At 51.1% G+C, this 22,183-nt stretch overlaps 1 protein-coding gene across 2 annotated transcripts in view; it reads left to right on the forward strand.

Moving 5' to 3' along the window:
- GNA12 (G protein subunit alpha 12) overlaps positions 1–17,834 on the forward strand; it is a 117,718-nt gene extending 99,884 nt beyond the window's left edge. The window contains exons 3-5 of one of the 2 annotated variants that reach the window (XR_004345718.1): positions 9,388–9,438; positions 10,513–16,118; positions 16,368–17,834. Coding sequence is in view for 1 of the 2 variants with exons in the window: in XM_032604610.1 (XP_032460501.1) it covers positions 9,388–9,438; positions 10,513–11,082 (621 nt within the window). In the remaining variant the exon portion in view is untranslated. Of the gene's footprint in view, positions 1–9,387; positions 9,439–10,512 lie in introns of both variants that reach the window. The other variant, XM_032604610.1, reaches the window with a different exon arrangement.
- Positions 17,835–22,183: the final 4,349 nt, after the last annotated feature.

Here is a 22,183-nt window from a genome sequence, read left to right on the forward strand (position 1 = left end):
ATTAATCCTTTGTCAGTTGCTTCATTTGCAAATATTTTCTCCCATTCTGAGGGTTGTCTTTTTGTCTTGTTTATGTTTTCCTTTGCTGTGCAAAAACTTATAAGTTTCATTAGGTCCCATTTGTTTAGTTTTGTTTTTATTTCCATTTCTCTAGGAGGTGGGTCAAGAAGGATCTTGCTGTGATTTATGTCACAGAGTGTTCTGCCTATGTTTTCCTCTAAGAGTGTTATAGTGTCTGGCCTTACATTTAGGTCTTTAATCCATTTAGAGTTTATTTTTATGTATGGTGTTAAGGAGTGTTCTAAGTTCATTGTTTTACATGTAGCTGTCCAATTTGCCAGCAACACTTACTGAAGAGGCTGTCTTTTCTCCACTGTATATTCTTGCCTCCATTATCAAAAATAAGGTGACCATATGGGCGTGGGTTTATCCCTGGGCTTTCTATCCTGTTCCATTGATCTGTAATTCTGTTCTTGTGCCAGTGCCATACTGTCTTGATTACTGTAGCTTTGTAGTATAGTCTGAAGTCTGGGAGCCTGATTCCTTCAGCTCCATTTTTCTTTCTCAAGACTGCTTTGGCTATTCTGGGTCGTTTGTGTTTCTATACAAATTGTGAACATTTTTGTTCTAGTTCTGTGAAAAATGCCATTGGTAGTTCGATAGGGATTGCATTGAATCTGTAGATTGTTTTGGGTAGTATAGGGTAGTTTGATAGGGATTGCATTGAATCTGTAGATTGCTTTGGGTAGTAGAGTCATTTTCACAATGTTGATTCTTCCAATCCAAGAACATGGTATATCTCTCCATCTGTCTGTATCGTCTTTAATTTCTTTCATCAGTGTCTTATAGTTTTCTGCATACAGGTCTTTTGTCTCCTTAGGTAGGTTTATTCCTAGGTATTTTATTCTTTTTGTTGCAGTGGTAAGTGGGAGTGTTTCCTTAATTTCTCTTTCAGATTTTTCATCAGTGTATAGGAATGCAAGAGATTTCTGTGCATTAATTTTGTATCCTGCTACCTTACCATATTCATTGATTAGCTCTAGTAGCTTTCTGGTAGCATCTTTAGGATTATCTATATATAGTATCATGTCATCTGCAAACAGTGACAGCTTTACCTCCTTTTTTCTGATTTGGATTCCTTTTATTTCTTTTTCTTCTCTGATTGCTGTGGCTAAAAATTCCAAAACTATGTTGAATAATAGCGGTGAGAGTGGGCAACCTTGTCTTGTTCCTAATCTTAGAGGAAATGCTTTCAGTTTTTCACCATTGAGAACCATGTTGGCTGTGGGTTTGTCATATATGGCCTTTATTATATTGAGGTAAGTTCCCCCTATGCCTACTTTCTGGAGGATTTTTATCATAAATGGGTGTTGAGTTTTGTCGAAAGCTTTTTCTGCATCTATTGAGATGATCGTATGGTTTTTCTCCTTCGGTTTGTTAATGTGGTTTATCACATTGATTGATTTGCGTGTATTGAAGAATCCTTGCATTCCTGGGATAACCCCACTTGCTCATGGTGTATGATCCTTTTAATGTGCTGTTGGATTCAGTTTGCTAGTATTTTGTTGAGGATTTTTGCATCTATGTTCAGCGGTGATATTGGCCTGTAGTCTTCTTCCTTTGTGACACCTTTGTCTGGTTTTGGTATCAGGGTGATGGTGGCCTCGTAGAATGAGTTTGGGAGTGTTCCTCCCTCTGTTCTTTTTGGAAGAGTTTGAGAAGGATAGGTGTTAGCGCTCCTCTAAATGTTTGATAGAATTTGCCTGTGAAGCCATCTGGTCCTGGGCTTTTGTTTGTTGGAAGATTTTTAATCACAGTTTCCATTTCAGTGCTTGTGATTGGTCTGTTTATATTTTCTGTTTCTTCCTGGTTTGGTCTTGGAAGGTTGTGCTTTTCTAAGAATTTGCCCATTTCTTCCAAGTTGTGCATTTTATTGGCATACAGTTGCTTGTAGTAATCTCTCATGATCCTTTGTATTTCTGCAGTGTCAGTTACTTCTCCTTTTTCATTTCTAATTCTATTGATTTGAGTCTTCTCCCTGTTTTTTCTTGACGAGCCTGGCTAATGGATTATGAATTTTGTTTATCTTCTCAAAGAACCAGCTTGTAGTTTTATTGACCTTTGCTATTGTTTCCTTCATTTCTTTTTCGTTTCTGTTCTGATCTTTATGATTGCTTTCCTTCTGCTAACTTTGGGGGTTTTTTGTTCTTCTTTCTCTAATTGCTTTAGATGTAAGGTTAGGTTGTTTATTTGAGGTGTTTCTTGTTTCTTGAGGTAGGCTTGTATTGCTATAAACTTCCCTCTTAGAACTGCTTTTGCTGCATCCCATAGGTTTTGGATCATTGTGTTTTCATTGTCATTTGTTTCTAGGTATTTTTTGATTTCCCCTTTGATTTCTTCAGTGATCTCTTGGTTATTTTGTAGTGTATTGTTTAGCCTCCGTGTGTTTGTATTTTTTACAGATTTTTTTCCTGTAATTGATATCTAGTCTCATAGTGTCGTGGTCAGAAAAGATACTCGATATGATTTCAATTTCCTTAAATTTACCAAGGCTTGATTTGTGACCCAAGATATGATCTGTCCTGGAGAAAGTTCCATGAACACTTGAGAAGAAAGGGTATTCTGTTGTTTTTGGATGGAATGTCCTATAAACATCAATTAAGTCCATCTTGTTTAATGTATCATTTAAAGCTTGTGTTTTCTTTTTTATTTTCATTTTGGATGATCTGTCCTTTGGTGAAAGTGGGGTGTCCCACTACTATGTCTCCTACTATGATTGTGTTACTGTCGATTTCCCCTTTTATGGCTGTTAGCATTTGCCTTATGTATTGAGGTGCTCATATGTTGGGTGCATAAATATTTACAATTGTTACATCTTCTTCTTGGATTGATCCCTTGATCATTATGTAGTGTCCTTCTTTGTCTCCTGTAATAGTCTTTATTTTAAAGTCTATTTTGTCTGATATGAGAATTGCTACTCCAGCTTTCTTTTGATTTACATTTGCATGGAATATCTTTTTCCATCCCCTCACCTTCAGTCTGTACGTGTCCCTAGGTCTGAAGTGGGTCTCTTTTAGACAGCATATATATGGGCCTTGTATTTGTATCCATTCAGCCAGCCTATGTCTTTTGGTTGGAGCGTTTAATCCATTTACATTTAAGGTAGTTATTGATATGTATGTTCCTATTACCATTTTCTTAATTGTTTTGGGTTTGTTATTGTAGGTCTTTTCCTTCTCTTGTGTTTCCTGCCTAGAGAAGTTCCTTTAGCGTTTGTTGTAAAGCTGGTTTGGTGGTGGTGAATTCTCTTATCTTTTGCTTGTCTGTAAAGGTTTTAATTTCTCCATCGAATCTGAATGAGATCCTTGCTGGGTAGAGTAATCTTGGCTGTAGTTTTTTCTCTTTCATCACTTTAAATATGTCCTGCCACTCCCTTCTGGCTTGCAGAGTTTCTGCTGAAAGATCAGCTTTTAACCTTATGGGGATTCCCTTGTATGTTATTCGTTGTTTTTCCCTTGCTGCTTTTAATATTTTTTCTTTATATTTAAGTTTTGATAGTTTGATTAATATGTGTCTTGGCGTGTTTCTCCTTGGATTTATCCTGTATGGGGCCCTCTGTGCTTCCTGGACTTGAGTACTTCCTTTCCCATATTAAGGAAGTTTTCAACTATAATCTCTTCCAGTATTTTCTCAGTCCCTTTCTTTTTCTCTTCTTCTTCTGGGACCCCTATAATTCGAATGTTGGTGCGTTTAATGTTGTCCCAGAGGTCTCTTGAGACTGTCCTCAATTCTTCTCGTTCTTTTTTCTTTATTCTGCTCTGCGGTAGTTATTTCTACTATTTTATCTTCCAGGTCACTTATCCGTTCTTCTGCCTCAGTTATTCTGCTATTGCTTCCTTCTAGAGAATTTTTAATTTCATTTATTGTGTTGTTCATCATTGTTTGTTTGCTGTTTAGTTCTTCAAGGTCCTTGTTAAACGTTTCTTGTATTTTCCCCATTCTATTTTCAAGATTTTGGATCTTTACTATCATTATTCTGAATTCTTTTTCAGGTAGACTGCCTATTTCCTCTTCATTTGTTAGATCTGGTGGGTTTTTACCTTGCTCCTTCATCTGCTGTGTGTTTTTCTGTCTTCTCGTTTTAGTTACCTTACTGTGTTTGGGTCTCCTTTTTGCAGGCTGCAGGTTCATATTTCCTGTTGTTTTTGGTGTCTGTTCCCAGTGGCTGAGGTTGGTTCAGTGGGTTGTGTAGGCTTCCTGGTGGAGGGGACTGGTGCCTGTGTTCTGGTGGATGAGGCTGGATCTGGTCTTTCTGGTGGGCAGGACCACGTCCGGTGGTGTGTTTTGGGGTGTCTGTGACCTTGTTATGATTTTAGGCCACCTCTCTGCTAATGGATGGGGCTGTGTTCCTGTCTTGCTAGTTGTTTGGCATAGGGTGTCCAGCACTGTAGCTTGCTGGTCATGAGTGGAGCTGGGGCTTAGCGTTGAGATGGAGATCTCTGGGAGAGCTTTCACTGTTCGATATTACGTGGAGTCAGGAGGTCTCTGGTGGACCAGTATTCTGAACTCGACTCTCCCACCTCAGAGGCACAAGCCTGACAGCCGGCTGGAGCACCAAGACCCTGTCAGCCACATGGCTCAGAAGAAAAGGGAGGAAAGAAAGAAAGAAAATAATAAAATTAAGTTATTAAAATAAAAAATTATTTAAAAGGAAAAAATTAAAAAATGAGAAAGAAGAGAGCAACCAAACGAAGAAACAAATCCACCAATGATAACAAGCGCTAGAAACTATACAAAAGGAAAAAAACGGACAGACAGAATCCTAGGACAAATGGTAAAGGCAAAGCTATATAGACAAAATCACACAAAGAAGCATACACACAGACACTCACAAAAAGAGAAAAAGGAAAAAATATATATATTATATATCTTCTGGGAAGTCTGAGGTCTTCTGCCTGCATTCAGTAGGTGTTCTGTAGGAGTTGTTCCACATGTAGATGTATTTCTGATGTATCTGTGGGGAGGAAGGTGATGTCCGCATCTTACTCCTCCACCATCTTGAAGGTCTATCCTCTAAAGTATTTTTAAAGTTCTCTATTCAAACAGGTTGTTGGGTTAGCATCTCTGTTAAATGGAAATTAAATCATAAATTCAATATTTATTAAGTAATGAGAATCTGACATTTAGAGTAGTTTGTTGTTTTTAATATACAGCAGTTTTGAAGTTTGTCTTCCTAATTCGCTGTGTCTAAGCGAGTGAACTAAATTTTCGAATCCTCGTGCTCACATTGACAAGCCCTGTGTTGGAATTTTACAGTTACTTCCGCTGAGTACAGGAACATAGGAACCGCTCGTGTGTAGACAGATACAGGACTAGGAACTGGAAAGCTGCCTGTCCCGAAGTGGACGTTAGTGTTTATTTCCTCTGTAACCACTCGCTGGCCCTTGCTTGCTTCCCGCCTCCACCTTTGCATCTCGGACTAACCCACGCCCACCTCTGTCCTTTCTCCATCCCCTGCGGGGCCTCTGCCAGTGATTCTTGACCTGGACAGGCTCTCTTTCATGCACACAGCTCCCCTGTGCCACTGACAGAAAGGACCAGAATTCAACCAAGTATGGGAGACTGGATCGATTACTGGCAGAGAAAGAGATGTGACCAGAGTGGGCTTGCTCAGCACTGCAAGAGCTGAGGCTCTGTCCTCAGGCCTAAATGGGCTGAATGGGTGCCTGAGGCCGACATGCGACGGAGGAGCGGCTTCAGTATTGCGGGGGCTGTCGCGGAGGGTGGGGTGGGTGTGCAGGAGGGTCTGTCTGATGATGCCGGACAGAAAGAAGCCTTGAATGTGGAGTCCTGAGTGTGTATGACCTCTGCTAGAGCTGTGGGTAATAGGAGAGTCCAGTGAAGATTTGGTGAAGAACAGAGTCCATTTGCCAAAAAGATGATTCTCTTCGCTGGTGCTATGAGCCTGGACCCTGCGCACGTCCCTCATGTCACACTCAGCGTCTGTGCCTAGCACAACTGCACGGGCCCCAGATAGACCTGCTGCTACTTCTTGAAACAGACAGCCCCCTCTTCTCCACCACGAGGCCCCACCTCAGCCATCCATCTGGAGCTAATAAGGGTCAGTGCTCTGCTGGGAACGTTGGGTCGGGAGGGCGGGCTGGTGTCAAGTATGTGTTTGGTGGCCTCTGAGCTAATGAATTTGTTGTGTTTTGTCTAATCCATGAACCCATGTTTTTAGTAATCTTAAGTGATATAGATTTTTCAAACCAAGCAGGATTGTAAAAAGCCTGTTTTCCATTTACTCCTTTTTGTTAGACCACGTTGCCCCAGTAGCTGTCAGGAGAAGACTCTGGGATCGTGTCGCCTCTTTCTACCAAGGTGCTATCTTAGTGCATTCAGGCTGCGGTAATAAAAATACCACAGACTAAACAACAAGCGTTTATTTCTCACAGTTCTGGAGGCTGGACGTCCATGACACAGGCAGATTCAGTGTCGGGTGGTGGCCCGCTTCCTGGTTCATAGACAGCGTCTTCTCGCTGTGTCCTCACGTGGCAGAGGCAGGAGGGAGCCCTCTGGGGTCCCTCTGATACGGGCACTGATCCCATCGTGAGGACTCCCTCTTCATGACCTCAGCACCCCCAGAGGCCCCACCTCCTAACACCATCACACTGGGGAATAGGCTTCAGCATGTGAATGGGGGGCAGGGGGCACAGACATTCAGTCTGTAGCAAAGTCTGAGTGGTTAATCTCAGGTTAGCATCTCAGGTTCTGCCAGACACTATTCTCTGAAGAAATGACCACGTTCTCCTGGTGTTGAGGATAGAGCAGAAGTGTAACCTGGACCTTTAAATGACTGACGCTGTGGGGATCCTGAAGCCTATTGCTACACGTCCAGTGGAGTGACGTGCTCTCCAGTCTCTGACAATAAACCACAGTGACCTCAACCGCGGTTCCAACTCAGCCCAGCAGGATGGTGTGGCGCGCGGAGGTTATGGGCCGATTTCTGGTCTGAGCACGTTGGTTTCTCATCCCCTCCTGTCGCCTTCCCGCCAGCCCCGCGTTGGAGAGCAGAACGGTGCAGTCCTCTGCCTTACGGTTCAACAGCGGCTCTAACGCAGACCCGGTAGCTTATTGTCCAGGTGAGGCAGGATTTCTCCCCTCTCCGATGTCATACGTGATTCTTCCTGAAAAGAGTCGAGGCCACCAACCATGCAGAGCAGCAGAGTCACCAATAAGTCACCGCCTTTGAGGTCGTGAAACAAGCTGGTGAGATGATTAAACAGACAGTTCTGGTGGAGAAACAAACTGTAAATGTCCGTTTATGTTAGCATTTGGTGTGTTTTAAGGTCCATTCGTCTGACCCTGATTTCAAACGCAATCGTTGGAAATAAAGTCAAACTGGGGGAAAAGGATTTCCTCCCCTTCTTAACAGTCTGTGTTTAGCTCATGCCTACTTGTGTCCTCGGGACATTTTGCACGTCACGTCTGTGTGTCAAGGTTCGGCACTTGCCCCCATGTCGCGGTGCCTGCCACCGGGACGACTGTCATGCCATGGTGACAGAACATGGCCGGGGTATCTGCATTGCCGTGACTTTTTGTGCCCAATCAGGCCAAGAGCCCTGGCCAGGTGGTGGTGGGAGCGGGGGCTGGTCCCACTGTCTTTGTGCCTGGAGCCCCCGCCCAAGTCGGGCAGGAGGCTGGCTGTAGGCCGCCCCCGCTGCCCCGCCTTCCTGGAAGGATGCGCGGGGGACACGGGCAGTGCCTTGATTGTTCTTGAGCTCTCGTCGCACCTCCGAGGGCCCCGAATGAGAGGCGGTGGGAGGTAAGAGAGACGGGAGCTTTGGGGAAGGAGTAGCCGTAAATCAGGTGAGTTGGCGTCCACTCCGGCAGCTCTTCGCTCACCAGCTGTTTCCTGTCCGGCCATGGGAGGAGGCAGGCTGTGCCAATCGGCAGGGCACGATCGGCAGCTGCGGGAAGGGGCACGACCTCCCGCCGCACTGAACCCAGCTTCCCCTCCACGGGGAGGAGCTGTGTGCGGGCTGGGGGCCGCGGCTGGAGGCGAGGTGTTCGTGCCGGCCTGGACCCCGGCCTCCCAGGGCAGAGTCGGCCTGTGCCCTGACAGCACGGATGCCCAGGAGGAAGGTCGTATCGCAAATCGTGATCTGTGCTGTGACGCAGGGAAGGTGTGTTTCTGTTCCTTAAACAAGATGCTCTCTGCCGAATCACCCACAGGCCTTCATTTTAAAATGGGAAGGTTGATTCTTCACTGAAGGAAGCCCACCCGTCGGTTTCTTCCTTCAGGCCCGGAGGAAGGAGGCACGTGGGGAGGGAGGAACCAGGGCTTGCCGCTCCTGTCTTTCTTCATTGTCTTTTACGAAGTCTCAGCTCAAGCTGCCGTCTAGGACCTTCCAGATGATCTTCCTCCTTAAAAGCCCAGAGTGCCACCTCCTTGCCACCCTCCACTGTCGTGAGAACACGGGGCTGGCGTGGCTTCCCTGGGGGACTCTCCCAGCGCGTCCTCGCCGGTCCCTGTCTGCAGAGTGAGGCTCAGGGTGCAACCTTGCAGGAAGCCGTGTCCTCTGGGCACATGGAGTATAATCAGCATCCCACTTTTTAAGGGGAGCTTTTGCCCGTTCACTTCCACTGCCTCTGTTCCCTCCATGTAATCGACATTGAAGGCCCTCTGAACGCTCCTTATGCCCCGTGAGTGCCGCCGCGTTGGGGGGTTCAGTCCTCCGAGAACAGGACCGTGGGTGATTTTCAAGGTCACTTCTGGCTATTGAACGGCCCTGGTTTGTATCGACGTTCAGTCCGGAGAACGTCCAGTGGGTAGAGAAAGACTGGTCATCCCAGCACGGAAATCCAGACCAAAGAGTCCCCTCGTTCTAGGCTGTAAATCAGGTCATACAAATGTGTGATGTAATAATGGAGCGTCAGGCCTGTTTCCAGAAACTGGCGCGTGTTTTGTCATGTGCCTCAAAGACGGACCTTCTTCAAAGACGGTGGCTAGAGTGCCTTGGGCCAGCTCTCCAGGAGCAAAACCATTCACAGACACTTAATCTCACGCGCTAGCTCCCTGGTGGCGTGGCCTGGAGCAGGCCAGTCTCCATATCTGGGAAGGAAGGGAGTCAGCACCCTGCCCATCACCAGGATCAAGCCAGGGGTGCTTTGGAAAACACAGTCTGAATTTGAACCTTGAGATCAGAGCTAGAGAAATTGCATTTTTAAATTTTTTAATTGTGTTTTTAATTTAAAAAAATACATGTATGCTATTAGCCTTTTTACTTTGCCTTCCTATTTACACACAGGCAAACTAGCAGTCATTTTACCAAATCAGGGTTCCTCAACCAAGACTGAGTTGTGACTCTGTTTCCTCCACGACAGGGTGAATCAGTGAAGTACTTCCTGGATAACTTGGACCGGATTGGCCAGCTGGTGAGTAAGACCCCCACCCCAGGAGTCTGTGATCCAGGATTAGAAAACATTTGTGTGGAGACCAAAGCAGCCCGAGCGGTGAGGGCTTTCGCTGTCCTCGTGAGCCATGTTTGTTGTGTCAGGTGACCGCAATGCCATTATTGCTCCTAAAAAGTTAGCGATAATTCCTTAATATCAAGTCAGCTTTGAGACTTTCCCAGTTGTCGCATTAGTGTTTTCTTGTGGGTACTGCTTTATTTTAGTAGTTTGAATCAACATCCTATTACGGTCCATCCATTGTAACTGGTCCGTGGCACTTAGACTTCTTTTATTCTTTAGGTTTCTCCTTCCGTCTTTTTCTTCCTTTCAACTTATTTGTTGGAGTAATTGCATTATTTCTCCTGCAGGGTTTCTCGCGTCTCAGTTTTGCTCTTCCATCCCTGCAGTGTTGTTGAAGGTGTTTCTCTCTCTGCTCTGTGCTTCATGAATTGGTAGTTGGCGCTAGAGGCTTCAGCCCTGTTTGGACTTTTGGCAAGGATGATGCATGAGTGCTGGTGTGCGGTAATCACTGGAGGATTGTCAATGATGCAGGATCAAAGTGGTTCGAGTGACCGCAGCTGCCCGTGTGCTGCTAGACTTTAAGAGTTCTCCAAGAATAACATAATAAATATAGTGCAGGCTAAATTTAAATAGCGTTGCAAAACCTAAGTTAAATCAGTTCATAGTCAGGGTTTGGAATGCGTGTGCCCTAGAAGTTAGAAAAACAGAAAGGTAGCTATGGTGCAGGGGAAAAAAAGATGGAAGTCTCCTGTGGAGAAGAAAGCCGATGAGATTGCAGGCTGGGGCCTAACAGTGAAGATTCTGATAATCCTTCCTCAGCCTGATGAGCCTTTGTTCATTTTGAAATGAGCTGTTTAGTTCCTTCACTTTTTGTTTCATGGTGAATTTATATTTTTGTAATTGAAAGTTGCTTCTGGTATTTGGTTCAGCTTCTCTCAAAAGTCACTGTAACTCTCTTTCCTTTCACCCCATCTTTTTGTTCTTGTTTTCTCATGTTCTTCCTCTCCTGAATTTCTCCCTTATCCTATTTTACAGAATTACTTTCCTAGCAAGCAGGACATCCTGCTGGCGAGGAAGGCCACCAAGGGCATCGTGGAGCATGACTTTGTCATCAAAAAAATCCCTTTCAAGATGGTGGATGTGGGCGGCCAGCGGTCTCAGCGCCAGAAGTGGTTCCAGTGCTTTGATGGGATCACGTCGATCCTGTTCATGGTCTCGTCCAGTGAGTACGACCAGGTCCTCATGGAAGACAGGCGCACCAACCGCCTGGTGGAGTCCATGAACATCTTTGAGACCATCGTTAACAACAAGCTCTTCTTCAACGTCTCCATCATCCTGTTCCTCAACAAGATGGACCTCCTGGTGGAGAAAGTAAAGACTGTCAGCATCAAGAAGCACTTCCCAGACTTCAAGGGTGACCCCCACAGGCTGGAGGACGTCCAGCGCTACCTGGTCCAGTGTTTCGACCGGAAGAGACGGAATCGCAGTAAGCCACTCTTCCACCACTTCACCACCGCCATAGACACCGAGAACATCCGCTTCGTGTTTCACGCTGTGAAGGACACCATCCTGCAAGAGAACCTGAAAGATATTATGTTGCAGTGAAAGAGGATGCCCCTCACTTTTGTGGTCCTTCAGCAGCCTCGCCGGCCACAGGCCAGATCTCCCCGGTGTCCCGGAGCGGGTTTCCCGAATCCGTGCCCTCAACACCTGGCTCAGGGATGCCGTGAGGCCCGCCACGCTCTAGGCCAAAGGACGTGACACTTTGACGTTAGCTACTGAATCCTGGGGACTAGTGAAACTACTGAAAATCCAAGCGATCACTTTGGTATTAATGTGTAATGCTTAATAACACAGCTTTCTTTCTTTTTACAGAAACTATTCCTTCTCTGACACAATGTAATCGAGGACTGCGTGTGTGTGCGCGCACACTCTGTCTTTAATGACAGAAACACGAAAACCGACATCTTTGCAGATGGCTTTTCTAACTCGAGAGTGCTTGGTGAGGAGTGTTGCTGGGGCAGGGGGAGGGGGGAGTGGTTTGTAGGAGGTGAAGCGCGGGCTGTCGCCACCACTTCCCCAAGGGAGCGCGCTGCCTTTTAAGTCTCTTGTGCCGATGTCCCGAGAGGCCCTGGCCCCGGCCGTCAGATGAGAGGGTGGCAGTGAGAGCTGGCGGTGTGGACTTAAGGCCCCACAGCCTGCACTTTCTTCCCGCCCTGCCCCCTCCCCTCTGCACAGGGCAGTGCCCACTGCCTCTGTGCCCTCCCTCCCTGCCCCTCGGCAAAAACTTCAACCAGCTGGCCTTGCAGATGACTCTTCTGTCTTCTGAGTCGTCTCCAACGCGGCAGTCGGCTGCAGGGAGCCTTTCCTTCTTTGGACGAAGTGGAGAGCTCCTTTCCTCTCAGGGGCTTCCGAGAGCTGGCGGCATTGCCAGCAGAGCCCTCGTTAATGCCCCCGGGCTCCGCGCTGCCTCCTGGTGGCCGAGAATCGAGGTTCTCATCACGGTCTCTTGCTTCTACTAACGTACACATGTAGCAGGAAAACTGTTGGACGTGGTCTCCTCTGAGTGAAACTGCAGAGGCTGTGAATGTCGACGCGAGCTGGTCAATCTTACACTCAGTTAACTTGTCTGGTTACTCTGTCCAGGTGTCTTTCACTGTGTTTAAAAATACATTGCATTCCAAACTGGTCCCCGCTGTGTATTACTCTACTCAAGAGTCCCTGGCGTGTTGAGGACCCTGCCTAGCATTTAAAAGAGAAAAAAGCTTCATCTGTCAGTGGCACCAGAATGTTCCTGTGGTTGAGTAACCGTCCCCGGGCGCCATCCCCAGGCCACACTGTTCCCGGTCCTGCATCCCTGGTGAGTGGCTTGCTTGCCTTCACCCAGCAGATAAACAGGGATCTTGTGGCAGATGCTGACCCAGGAGGAAAGGGAGGAAAGAAACTGCTTCTGAGTCAGCCTTGTTATCACAGGGTTTTAATGAGGAGACGACATGAAATCCTGTCTCTCTGGGCGCTCAAGGCTTCCTGTCGATGTTCGCTGGGGTTTCGGCTTTTTTCTGGCTGGAGAAAAGTTGCTGTTTTTGTACTGCTTCCTGTGGCTCTTCGTAAACTGAGAGGACGAGCCCCGGGATCGGGGCCGATGACCGAGGCCGAAAGAAAAAAGAACATTCTCAACGGGCTGCGTCAGGGCGGCCCGAGACCCCGCCGTCGCTGCTCAGAGGACCTGTCCTGGGGCACGAGCGCTCCTCGCCCGCCGGGTTCCAGGTCTCACACGTGTGTCGGGACCCACGCGCTTCCTCACCAGCCTGGCGACGCTCCCTGTGGTCTGGCGGAGGGGGCGGTCGGCGTAGCCGGTGCAGGTGCCCGTCCGAACGGCTTGCTGGCGAGTGGGGTCAGCACGGTCGGCAAGCGCCGTTTGTCCTTTAAACCGTCTGACGCGGCTGCTGGTTTGCTTTCGGAGGCGGAAGCGAGTTGGTATAGACAGGGAAGCTGAGCGGACTGGGAAGCAGGGGGGACGGCCCGAGGGGGGCCCCTGCCCGGCCCAGAACTGACCCGCTCCCCCCCCTGCGGCCGGGCTCCCCTCTTCACGGTAAGCTGAGTGGACGGCTTAGTCCCGGCAAGGCGCCCGGCCCTCAATTCCATGATTGGTCGGCATCCGAGAAGAAGATCGCTCTTTGCAAGGTCAACTGAAACCATTTACAGCCTTTCTACACATAGATTATAGTCACTTTTCTCTCCAAAACCTTAGGCTTTTCTATTTTTTTATTTTAATTTCACTGTTACCCTCGATTATTGTCTTTTTTTATTGAGATACTTGTGCCTCATCTGTTATTACAAAAATGTAACAATAAACTTCCTCAAACTAAGATATTTTCCTCATAGTTATACTGTTTACACATAAGGACACATGTACGTTTTTTACTGAAATATTTTTTTAACCCTTCAGTTTGTAGAGAAATTGTTTTAAAGCTATTGCAGTGTAGCTTTGTAATTTATATAGAGAGTCCTCTAGACTCTTTATTCTTGTAATTTTTTTACTTCTTTGATAAAAATGAGTCAGGTTATTTCAACTCCAAGATCAGGAAATAATCTTGAAACAAGATTATTAGTTATGACTAACTAACTTGGGCATCCTGGGAACAGACACTAACTTGGTATCGTGAGTTAAAGGCACCGTTAGGAGGAGCGCAGTCGGGGTGAACTGCTCACCGCTTACTTACACTTTGCACAGCGTTTTAGCATTGGCAGGAGGGACCGGTTTGGTGATCTGACCGCCTTCAGCCTCTGCATGTATCCTCAGTTTTCCTTTGCGTAATAGAAAATAACTCAGCGTGTGCAGTCAGCGTTAATTTACAGCCCCCAAAATTCAGAGCAGTTGGGTAACTCTCCTCATGTTCCTTGAAGGTGCATTACTTGTCGATCACAGTTTTTATTTCCACGTGGGACACAGGAACGCTGTCACTGAGTGGATGCCTCTAGAACACGACTTCAGGACAAGGAACAGGGGCAAATACATGGAAAGACACGTGTGTGTGTGAAGGAGGGATCCTGCTGCCCTGAGACCCGGGGGCCCGAGGACAGGACCTGGTGATGGACGTGGACGTGGCCAGAGACCGGAGGCTGGGGCAAGCCCAAGGGAAGGCAAGGGTGGGAACTCTTTCTCCGCAACCCTGTGGGGTGACCGTCCCCATCACAAAACGAAGAAACCTCTGATGCAAAGTGCGAACGATTCCCAGCCGGCAGAGCTCGTGGCGCTCAGGCTTCTCTTGTAGAAAAGGCACGTATGTACTGTCCAGTGGCCATCACCCAGGTAGGCGTTGTGTGCGTCCACGTGTGGGGAAGGCAGAACTGCCCCCCGCCCGCCCCCAGAGGAACTTGTACTCGTCATTATCCACGTGGCCGAGGGCTAAGGTCTTTGGGTTCCAGTTTCCCCGTTTGTAAAAGTTGGATCAGAGCACGATGCTCAGCTCTGGCACCGCAGTCAGGTCACCTGAGGGGCTTTGCAGAGCCTGTGCAGTACAGGTGTCACGTGGACGCACTCCTGGTTTCCCAGGTGGTTGCTGTGCAACCCGTGGTCACGGGCCACGAAGCAGAGGACCACGGAGGACTCCCTCCAGGCCGCTGGAATTGTGGTCCACAACGTGCTGGCCCCCGAGTCCTCCCCTTGCTGTGACCTACAACCTGCCTCAGGAAGAAAGTGATGCTGGGTTTTCTGTTGTGGTTTAAGTGAAGAGCAGAAGTTCCCACTAAGCCTTCAACAGCATGTCAGGTGGTCCTTTCAGGCCTTCTGATGCCACCTTCTCCGTAAGGTGCATCAGATGCGCTCAGCAACTCATTCTTCAGTGATGCCCGGAAATTTAGAGAGCTCTGTGTGAAGAAGAAGACAAGCCCTTTTAAAGTCTGCCTGGCAGCGCTAGAGAGAGGTGGGCCTTGCGTGTGGGATTCCTGCATTTCACGGACTCGGTGTTCAGGGCGGGCGCAGGCCCTGGTGCCAAGGTCGGTGCTGGGCCTGCAGCTGGCGGGGGGCTGAGAGCTCAGCCCCCCTGAGCAAGGGCTGCTGTTACTGACTGCGTTTGTGAGGCGCCTGCTGGGCCCTGAAGAGGGTGGTGGCGGGTCCCCAGAGGAAGGAGCTGCTTGGTTAAGGCGGCTCAGAGGCTGGCACTCGCTGTGTTGACGGCCCTTAACGGCAGGTGGCACGCGGTTCGTGCTGAGTTCAGGGAAGGGGAAGGCTCGCTGTGGGTGGAGGGGAGCCCCTGGGGCGTGGAAGGGCCACTCCGCTTCTTCGGTCCCACTCTTGGTGTGTGGTTCCTACCTTCTGCTGGAGGAGGACTTCACGGCGCACGAGGCCCGGCTGCTCGTGTGGGCCCTCACTCTCCTGCCAGGTCCCGCCCTCCAGAACCCGCTGGAACTAGAGGCTGGGTGTTCGCTGGTGCACAGGGTGGTACTGAAATAGGTGGTTTTGGTTTCCACACCGTGTTGGCACCTCTTCAGGTGAAAACCTACTCAAAGCACAACAGGTTACTACCTGCCAGAAGCACCCCCAGTGCCCGCCTCTCGCTGGATGACATGGGATGCGTCACACCCAGAGCGGCTCCTCGGCGTGGACCGCACATCTGCAGGGGTTCTGCTGACCCTGACGGTGGTCGTGAGCCCCTAGGAGAGCGGAGCGCTGCTCAGCGTGGGAACTTGCTACGCGAGGCTCCCGCCCCAGGTCAGCGCAGGAAGGAGCGGGGTGTTGCCAGCCCGAGTGAGTTCTCAAGCATCCTAGCAGGATGGATGTTCCCGGGAATCGGCGTCTGAGTACAGCAAGAGGTAGGAAATGGGGTGGAACTCAGAAATAGACCATGAGATTCCTGCCCCCAAACGCAGAACTTGTAGGGCAGCAGGCCCTCCCCGGCAGCCTGCGATTAGGGTATGGAGTAGCTGAGAACAGGCAGGAACTGCTCTTGTATCCCACCCGACCTATGGCGCCTCCCTCCTCAGATCCAGCGAGGACCTTGGCACGTCGCTGTGAGGTGCTTATTATAGGGACCCGAAGACTGTTGCTGTAAACGCAGCCCCGTGGCTCGCTTCACAGAGAAGCGCACACCTGGCTCCCCCTGGAAACTGGGTTCTCCGCTTCTGAGCTGGTTGTGAAGGTAGTGTTTTTATTCCGGTGGTTTTCTTTGTGTGTAACACAAACCACAGTGAAACACTAGAGCAGCTACTAGGGATTCCTGGACCAGCCCAAGTTTCCTCCCGGGCAGGCAGCCGGCACTCTGATTGCGCGGCCGGCAGACTGTAGACGGGGCTGAGCCGCGCGGGCTCACAATCGTCCTGATCTGTCTGTTCCAGGCTTGTCATCGGGCGCCTTTTTATTAACACAGTTTATTTTGTGCTTTCAAAAGCCGAGTGATTCCCCCAAATGAACATCACCGCAGCTATTCACAGTCAAGGTGGAGGTTCCCCGCGGGACCGCATTTCCCGGCAGCTTGCAGAGCCAGACCGCTCTGGTGGCCCAGGCGGTGTGGACACTGGGGAGGGGTGGACCGCGCATTCCGCCTGGTGAGGCTGACCCGGAGTCCGGCCGAGAGAAGTCCAATGTAGGGGCAGCTGAGAGCATGACCCTTGTGAGTCGGCGGAAACAGGCCCTCCGCTGTGGGTTCTGCTGCTTCCCGGTGCTGGTCCAGGGGCCCAGCTCTTCAGCCGACTTCAGAATTTCTCCAGTCGGGAAGGAACTGAGAATGGGGTTCCAGGAGGCCCCACCCTGAGTGGCAACTGGCCGGGTGTGCTGCCGCAGGCAGCCTGGGCGCTTTACGGCATCTCACGGGACTGCCACGCACCTTGCAGCTGAACCCTCTGCCCTGGGGCTCAGCCCCTCTGCTCAGTGCCCGGCCCCCGGGGACGCCCCCCGCAGCCTTGGGGGACGCAGGAGGTCTCACCACCGTCTGTCCGGCTGCCCTCTAAAGAGGTCCGTGCCCACGCTGGGCAGAGAGCACTGTCACCTAGGAGACTCTGGAACTCAGGTCACAAACGTGGAACCAGCCTTGATCTGACAGTCGGGCTAACAAAGCCGGTTCTCCGTGGCTTCCCTCTGAACGAGCCCGGGCACCTTTTCCAGGTTCACCGGCAAACAGGTGGCCAGAGCTCTCACTGTGGAGTCTGTGGAAGCCGGGGCCAAGGCCTGTCCCAGGAGGGCTCACGGGCACCCAGTGAAACTTCCTGCCCGTCATCTTAACTGTTAGATTCTCTAACAAGCCTGTTTATCAAGAAATTTAAAAGAGATCTCTATTGAGTCTGCCCACCTCTAGGATCTTAAAGCATTACCTTTTGACCTGTTATGCAAATGGCAAAACATTCCAAGTGTCTTTTCCTTCACTGCGTTCGAAGCAGCTAAAATTGGCAGGCATGTCATTCTCTGTTGACACGAGCGCAGCCAGGAAGTTCAGTGTTGTGTGCTCGGCCCCCTCCGCCCTGCCACGTCCTCAGCTCACCTCCTCGGTGCTGTGCTGGGGCCCCTGCGGTGCGTGGGGGACCCCGTGGCGGGGCAGGGCTGTGGGGATGATCTGCGGCAGCGGCTGCAGAAGCAGAGCTCTGAGCTCTTCCGGGCTCTCTCCACGGGAAAGGAAGTTCAAGGGCAACAGCCGAGTGCCGGGTCACGGGCGCCGCCCCTGGGGTGTCGCTGCAGCTCCACACCCCTCCCCTCCCCCCCATAATGGCACCAACAATGGGGGACAGGCCTCGGTTTACGGATGCTGTGTTCCAGGTTAAGAGATACATGATGCAGTGTAAAGGGTGTTTAGCTCCGGGGGTTAGTTGAACATGTTTTGTACATACGACTTTTATAAATCTATTAAAACTTGCCGTAAATTACATTCTTCTGGTGTGTTGCGTCCCTGGCGCCCCGCGGCAGCCACGAGCGAGGCCCCCTGAACGGGGAGCATGTTACTGGGTCCCTGAGTGCGTGTTCGTTGTTGTGTCTGCCAGCTTCCTGGGTGAAGCTCCACCCCTGGGTCGGGTGGCCAGGGCTCCAGTGGGCACCGGGCAGGAGAGGGGTGGGTGGGTGGTTAGAGCCTGGGGTCTGGGCCTCGGACTCTGCTCCCTCATCCCGTCCCCTCCCTGGCAGGGATCCCACGTACTCTCCAGTGTTTACTCAACCATAGGGTCAGGCATGTCTCAACGACGTCACAAGTACAGACTGTAGTCTGGATGAAATGCAGGAACACAGCTGAGTGACAACGTCGAACCTCCAGGGTCACCGCAGAAAAAGTGTTGTGGGTAATGTTAGTATAAGTAGAAATAATGACACTCCCCCCAGAAAAAGAAAAAGTAGCCTTTTTGTTATGTCGCATCAGAAACATCAACCTTCACCCTGAGAAGCATGGATACAGGGAACAAGCATTTATGAAGTGAGCCAGTGCAGTGGATAAGGTTTTTTTTTAAACTTTGGGCAGAGTGACCAGAGCAGAAGAGGTGTCTAGTGGATGTGTGTTGGGTGGACGTGTCATGGATAAATAAAGACTCTCCCAGTCTGTCCACATCAACAAGGATCTGAGTCTCTGAGAGGAGGCCCTTCCAAGGAGGAGAACAGACCATTCCGTTTCTAGAAGGTGCACACACAGTGAAAGCACTGGCCACACTGCAAGTAGATTCTAACGGGCACTGTGCATTCCAAGCAAGAAGGAACTACTTATTACATTCAAGTGATGAATTCTCGTTTTCAGTTAGACTTCTAGAATTTCATCCTCTTCCCTCAGGATTCAGGTTTTGTAGCATTAATTCGGAGATTGAAAATGTCATATGTAAGCATTAAAAAGTTGAATTACACAGAATTTATTCTGTACGTCGAAGTCATCCATAATCCCAGTATTAAGATGCCTACGTGGGGCTTCCCTGGTGGCGCAGTGGTTGAGAATCTGCCTGCCGATGCAGGGGACACGGGTTCGAGCCCTGGTCTGGGAAGATCCCACATGCCGCGGAGCAACTAGGCCTGTGAGCCACAACTACTGAGCCTGCGCATCTGGAGCCTGTGCTCCTCAACAAGAGAGGCCGCGACAGTGAGAGGCCCGCGCACCGCGATGAAGAGTGGCCCCCACTCGCCGCAATTGGAGAAAGCCCTCGCACAGAGACGAAGACCCAACACAGCCAAAAATAAATTTATAAAAAAAAAAAAAAAAAAAAGATGCCTACGTGTATGTGTGTTTCCATTTGGCTTCTGGACTTTTAAACATAAGGACGAGGCCGATCGAGTCGTTTAATCGAGTTGTGATTGAAGCTCACGTAATCCGACGAAGGTGTTGCCACTGAGAAAGGCCTGTTTTGGGGGCCAACAATGGGGGGCCCGAGGGGCCACAGCCCCCTGGACCTTCCTTCACCTTTTTCAGGCCTCGCTCCTGCTCGGAGCCTGTGACGAGCCGGGGTTGAGCTAACGGGAGCCCCACTTTTACCGGCTGCTTCAGGGAGAAGCGGGAGAGGGCCGGGGAGGCCCGAGGACAGAGGAAGAAAGAGGAGTGTCGACCTCTACTCCCAGAAGCTCCCGCAGCCTGGGTCCTGCTCACCTGAGGTGAGATGGCAGCCCAGACGCCAGCCAGTGTCCCCGCCGTCCACCGAAGGGGACTCTCCCCAAACGGACGTTCAGAGGAACAGCCCTGGTCCTTCCCCAGGGGCAAGGGCAGACGACGACTCGGTGCCAGTTCAGGTAGATGGGGAGCCCCTCCCTGCGCTGTTTGCTGCTGGCACAGGTGGACGTGCTCCCCTGCGCCCCTGCCTTTGACACGAGGTGCTGCTTTCGGAAGAGCTGCTGTCTGTACCCTTGGGCCCCTGTGGGGCTCTCTCCTCTCCTTCCAGGAACGCCTTTGCCACCAGCTACGTCCCCCCATTGAACCAGGAGGGCGGCAGGGCTTCCCCAGGGGCGTCCCCACTGACAGTCCGAGCTGGGCAGGAGGACAGAGGCAGACACAGCCCCCGCTCCCCGCCGGCCCCCAGCATCCCCCCAGCTTCAGCCGCAACCATGTCCAGCGTAGACGGTCAGCCCCGCCCCCCTTTTGAAATCCCCTTTTGCTTTGGGCAGGCACTGCGAGAAACAGTGAAAATAAATCACCTTTTGTGGCTCAAAGGCTGAAGGAGGGAAAGAGGAGGAGCCAGTCGGCCTTGGCGGGTCAGCGCTGCCCCAGGAGCCTCCCGCCTCGTCCGCCTCGTCCCTGTGGCAGGTGAGTGCAGACTGCAGGTGCCGCGCCGGCCTGGGAGCAGGTTTCCTGACTGGTTCCCCGCTGATCACCGGCCAGTGAGAGGCCGTCAAACAGATATCCCCGTGGTGACCGCGGGACACCGTAAGGACCCCACGGTAAATGTCTCAGACGATCCGGGGGACGTGAGGGAAGCCACGCAGGCCTGGCCGTAGGGCGTTTCAGCTGTGCCATGGCCGGGGAGGACAGGAGGGCTCAGCAGAGAGGATGCTGACGGAAGCGCTGGGGCAAGGCATGTGCGGTGGCCTCCCTGGGGACCTGGCTTCCCTTCCGGCTAGTGTGCGGAGAGCCGGCGTCGTGCGCTAGGTGGGATGCCCCACGGGTCCCCTCCAGCAGCCCAGGAGTCGCCTTTTTGACCAGCGCGTCCTCGGCTGCCCTGGCTCGCCGCTGGGGTGGGGGCATTGGACTGAACACGTAGTGGCCCTGGGACGCCTCTTGTAAATTGTTTTTTAAAATAAACCCCTGACGTAGCTCGTTTTCACCCATCTCTTTACCCAAGAAGCAGAGTTCAAAAACAAGCCTCGGTTATTCTGGGCTCTCCCAGATGGAGGCGCTGGAAGAGGCAGGCTCTTCGCACGGGTTTCAGCAGCTCCCAAGGCAGTGGTGCTGTCAGCCACGCAGTAGGCATTTCCCAGATTATTCTCAGCACTTAGTTTCCACAGCCTGTCGTTCTAGGGGCCGTAAATCTGCTGCTTCCTGGGGTTTCCTTGGAACCGGGCTCCTCTGTGGACAGTCGTCCCTACAGCCGCCAGGACGGATCTGGCTCCGCTAGAGACTCCAGCGCTGGGGCAGGCGGGGGTCGAGGGCCGGCCGGGCCTCGGGTCCCCGGCGCCAGCCGCCCTCTGCAGCCTGGCCGCAGCGGGCGAAGGCGGCCTGGAAGAGGCCTCTGTCCACTCCCAGGGCGCTTGGGCTCCAGCTCAGGTCGGGAGCTGCCCGGCAAAGCCCTGATCCTCCCGGTCTTCACCAGGGTAAAAATAGTCCTGCTGGGGACTCGCCCTCTTTATACAAACAAATCAAAGCCCCAGCAACTCCGGGCTTTGTTTACCTTGGCATCTTCGCCCGAGAGAGCCGGCCACCCACCCACCCAGGCCATTCCTCGGCCCTCTGGGGAGTCTCTGGCCCAGAAGTGCTGCAGCCATTAGGCAGCTTCCTGGCCACCTTAGAAGCCAGGGCAGAGCCAGCAGGGCTGCGGCCCAAGTAGGGAGCCCGGGGTGCAGGCCTCCCAAGCCTTGTGCTTTCCTCCTGACTCACTCTCTGCCCGCTCAGACTTCCCCGGTGTGCTTTCCTAAGACCCGGAACACGCAGGGCTAAGTCAGAGCAAACCCGCTGGGAAGCTCAGGCCCTGCTTTGCAGCCTCCGGCAGATGAGCAAACCTCTCAGCTCCCTTAACCATAAAATGGGATCAAGGTATCTACCTTTGCAGGGATGTAAGAAATTCCCTGGTACTTAGAAGGACAGGTTCAAAGGGGGGCTTTATTTGCAAGGACGAGCTCCCTGTCTTTCCGCAGACAGATGAGGGTCTAGCCGCCTGGCCCTGCCTGGCGGGTCTGGAGAGCAGCTCCTGTGGCCCCGCGAATGGACCTTGTGTGTGTGTGTGTCTGTCTGTCCCTGGAATGCTACAGCCGCTCCTTTGAACTTGGTGGGATCTAAATCTGGACTCTTCGCTTTAATATTAGCTGCTTGGCTAAGCTATTGTGTGTTTATTTTTTTAAGCCCTTTCAGAGATTGCTTTCCTCCCAGAAAGGTCTGAATCAGATGTCCCACGGGACAGTATTAACAGGCCCACATCCCTCCCCCGGCCCACGCTCTGGAAACAGGGGGGCCGGCGGAGGGGCTCCCGGGCTAATCCCACTTTCCTGCCCCGCAGGTGGGGAGGAAGGAGTTGAGAACGGTCCTCCTCTCCCTCCGATGATGAGTTTGGGCTTTGGGGAGGAAGAGGGGGAAGAATGAGAGGCAGGAAGAGGGTCTGCCACCTCTTG

Source organism: Phocoena sinus, chromosome 15 (assembly GCF_008692025.1).
Source record: "Phocoena sinus isolate mPhoSin1 chromosome 15, mPhoSin1.pri, whole genome shotgun sequence".
NCBI lineage: Eukaryota > Metazoa > Chordata > Mammalia > Artiodactyla > Phocoenidae > Phocoena > Phocoena sinus.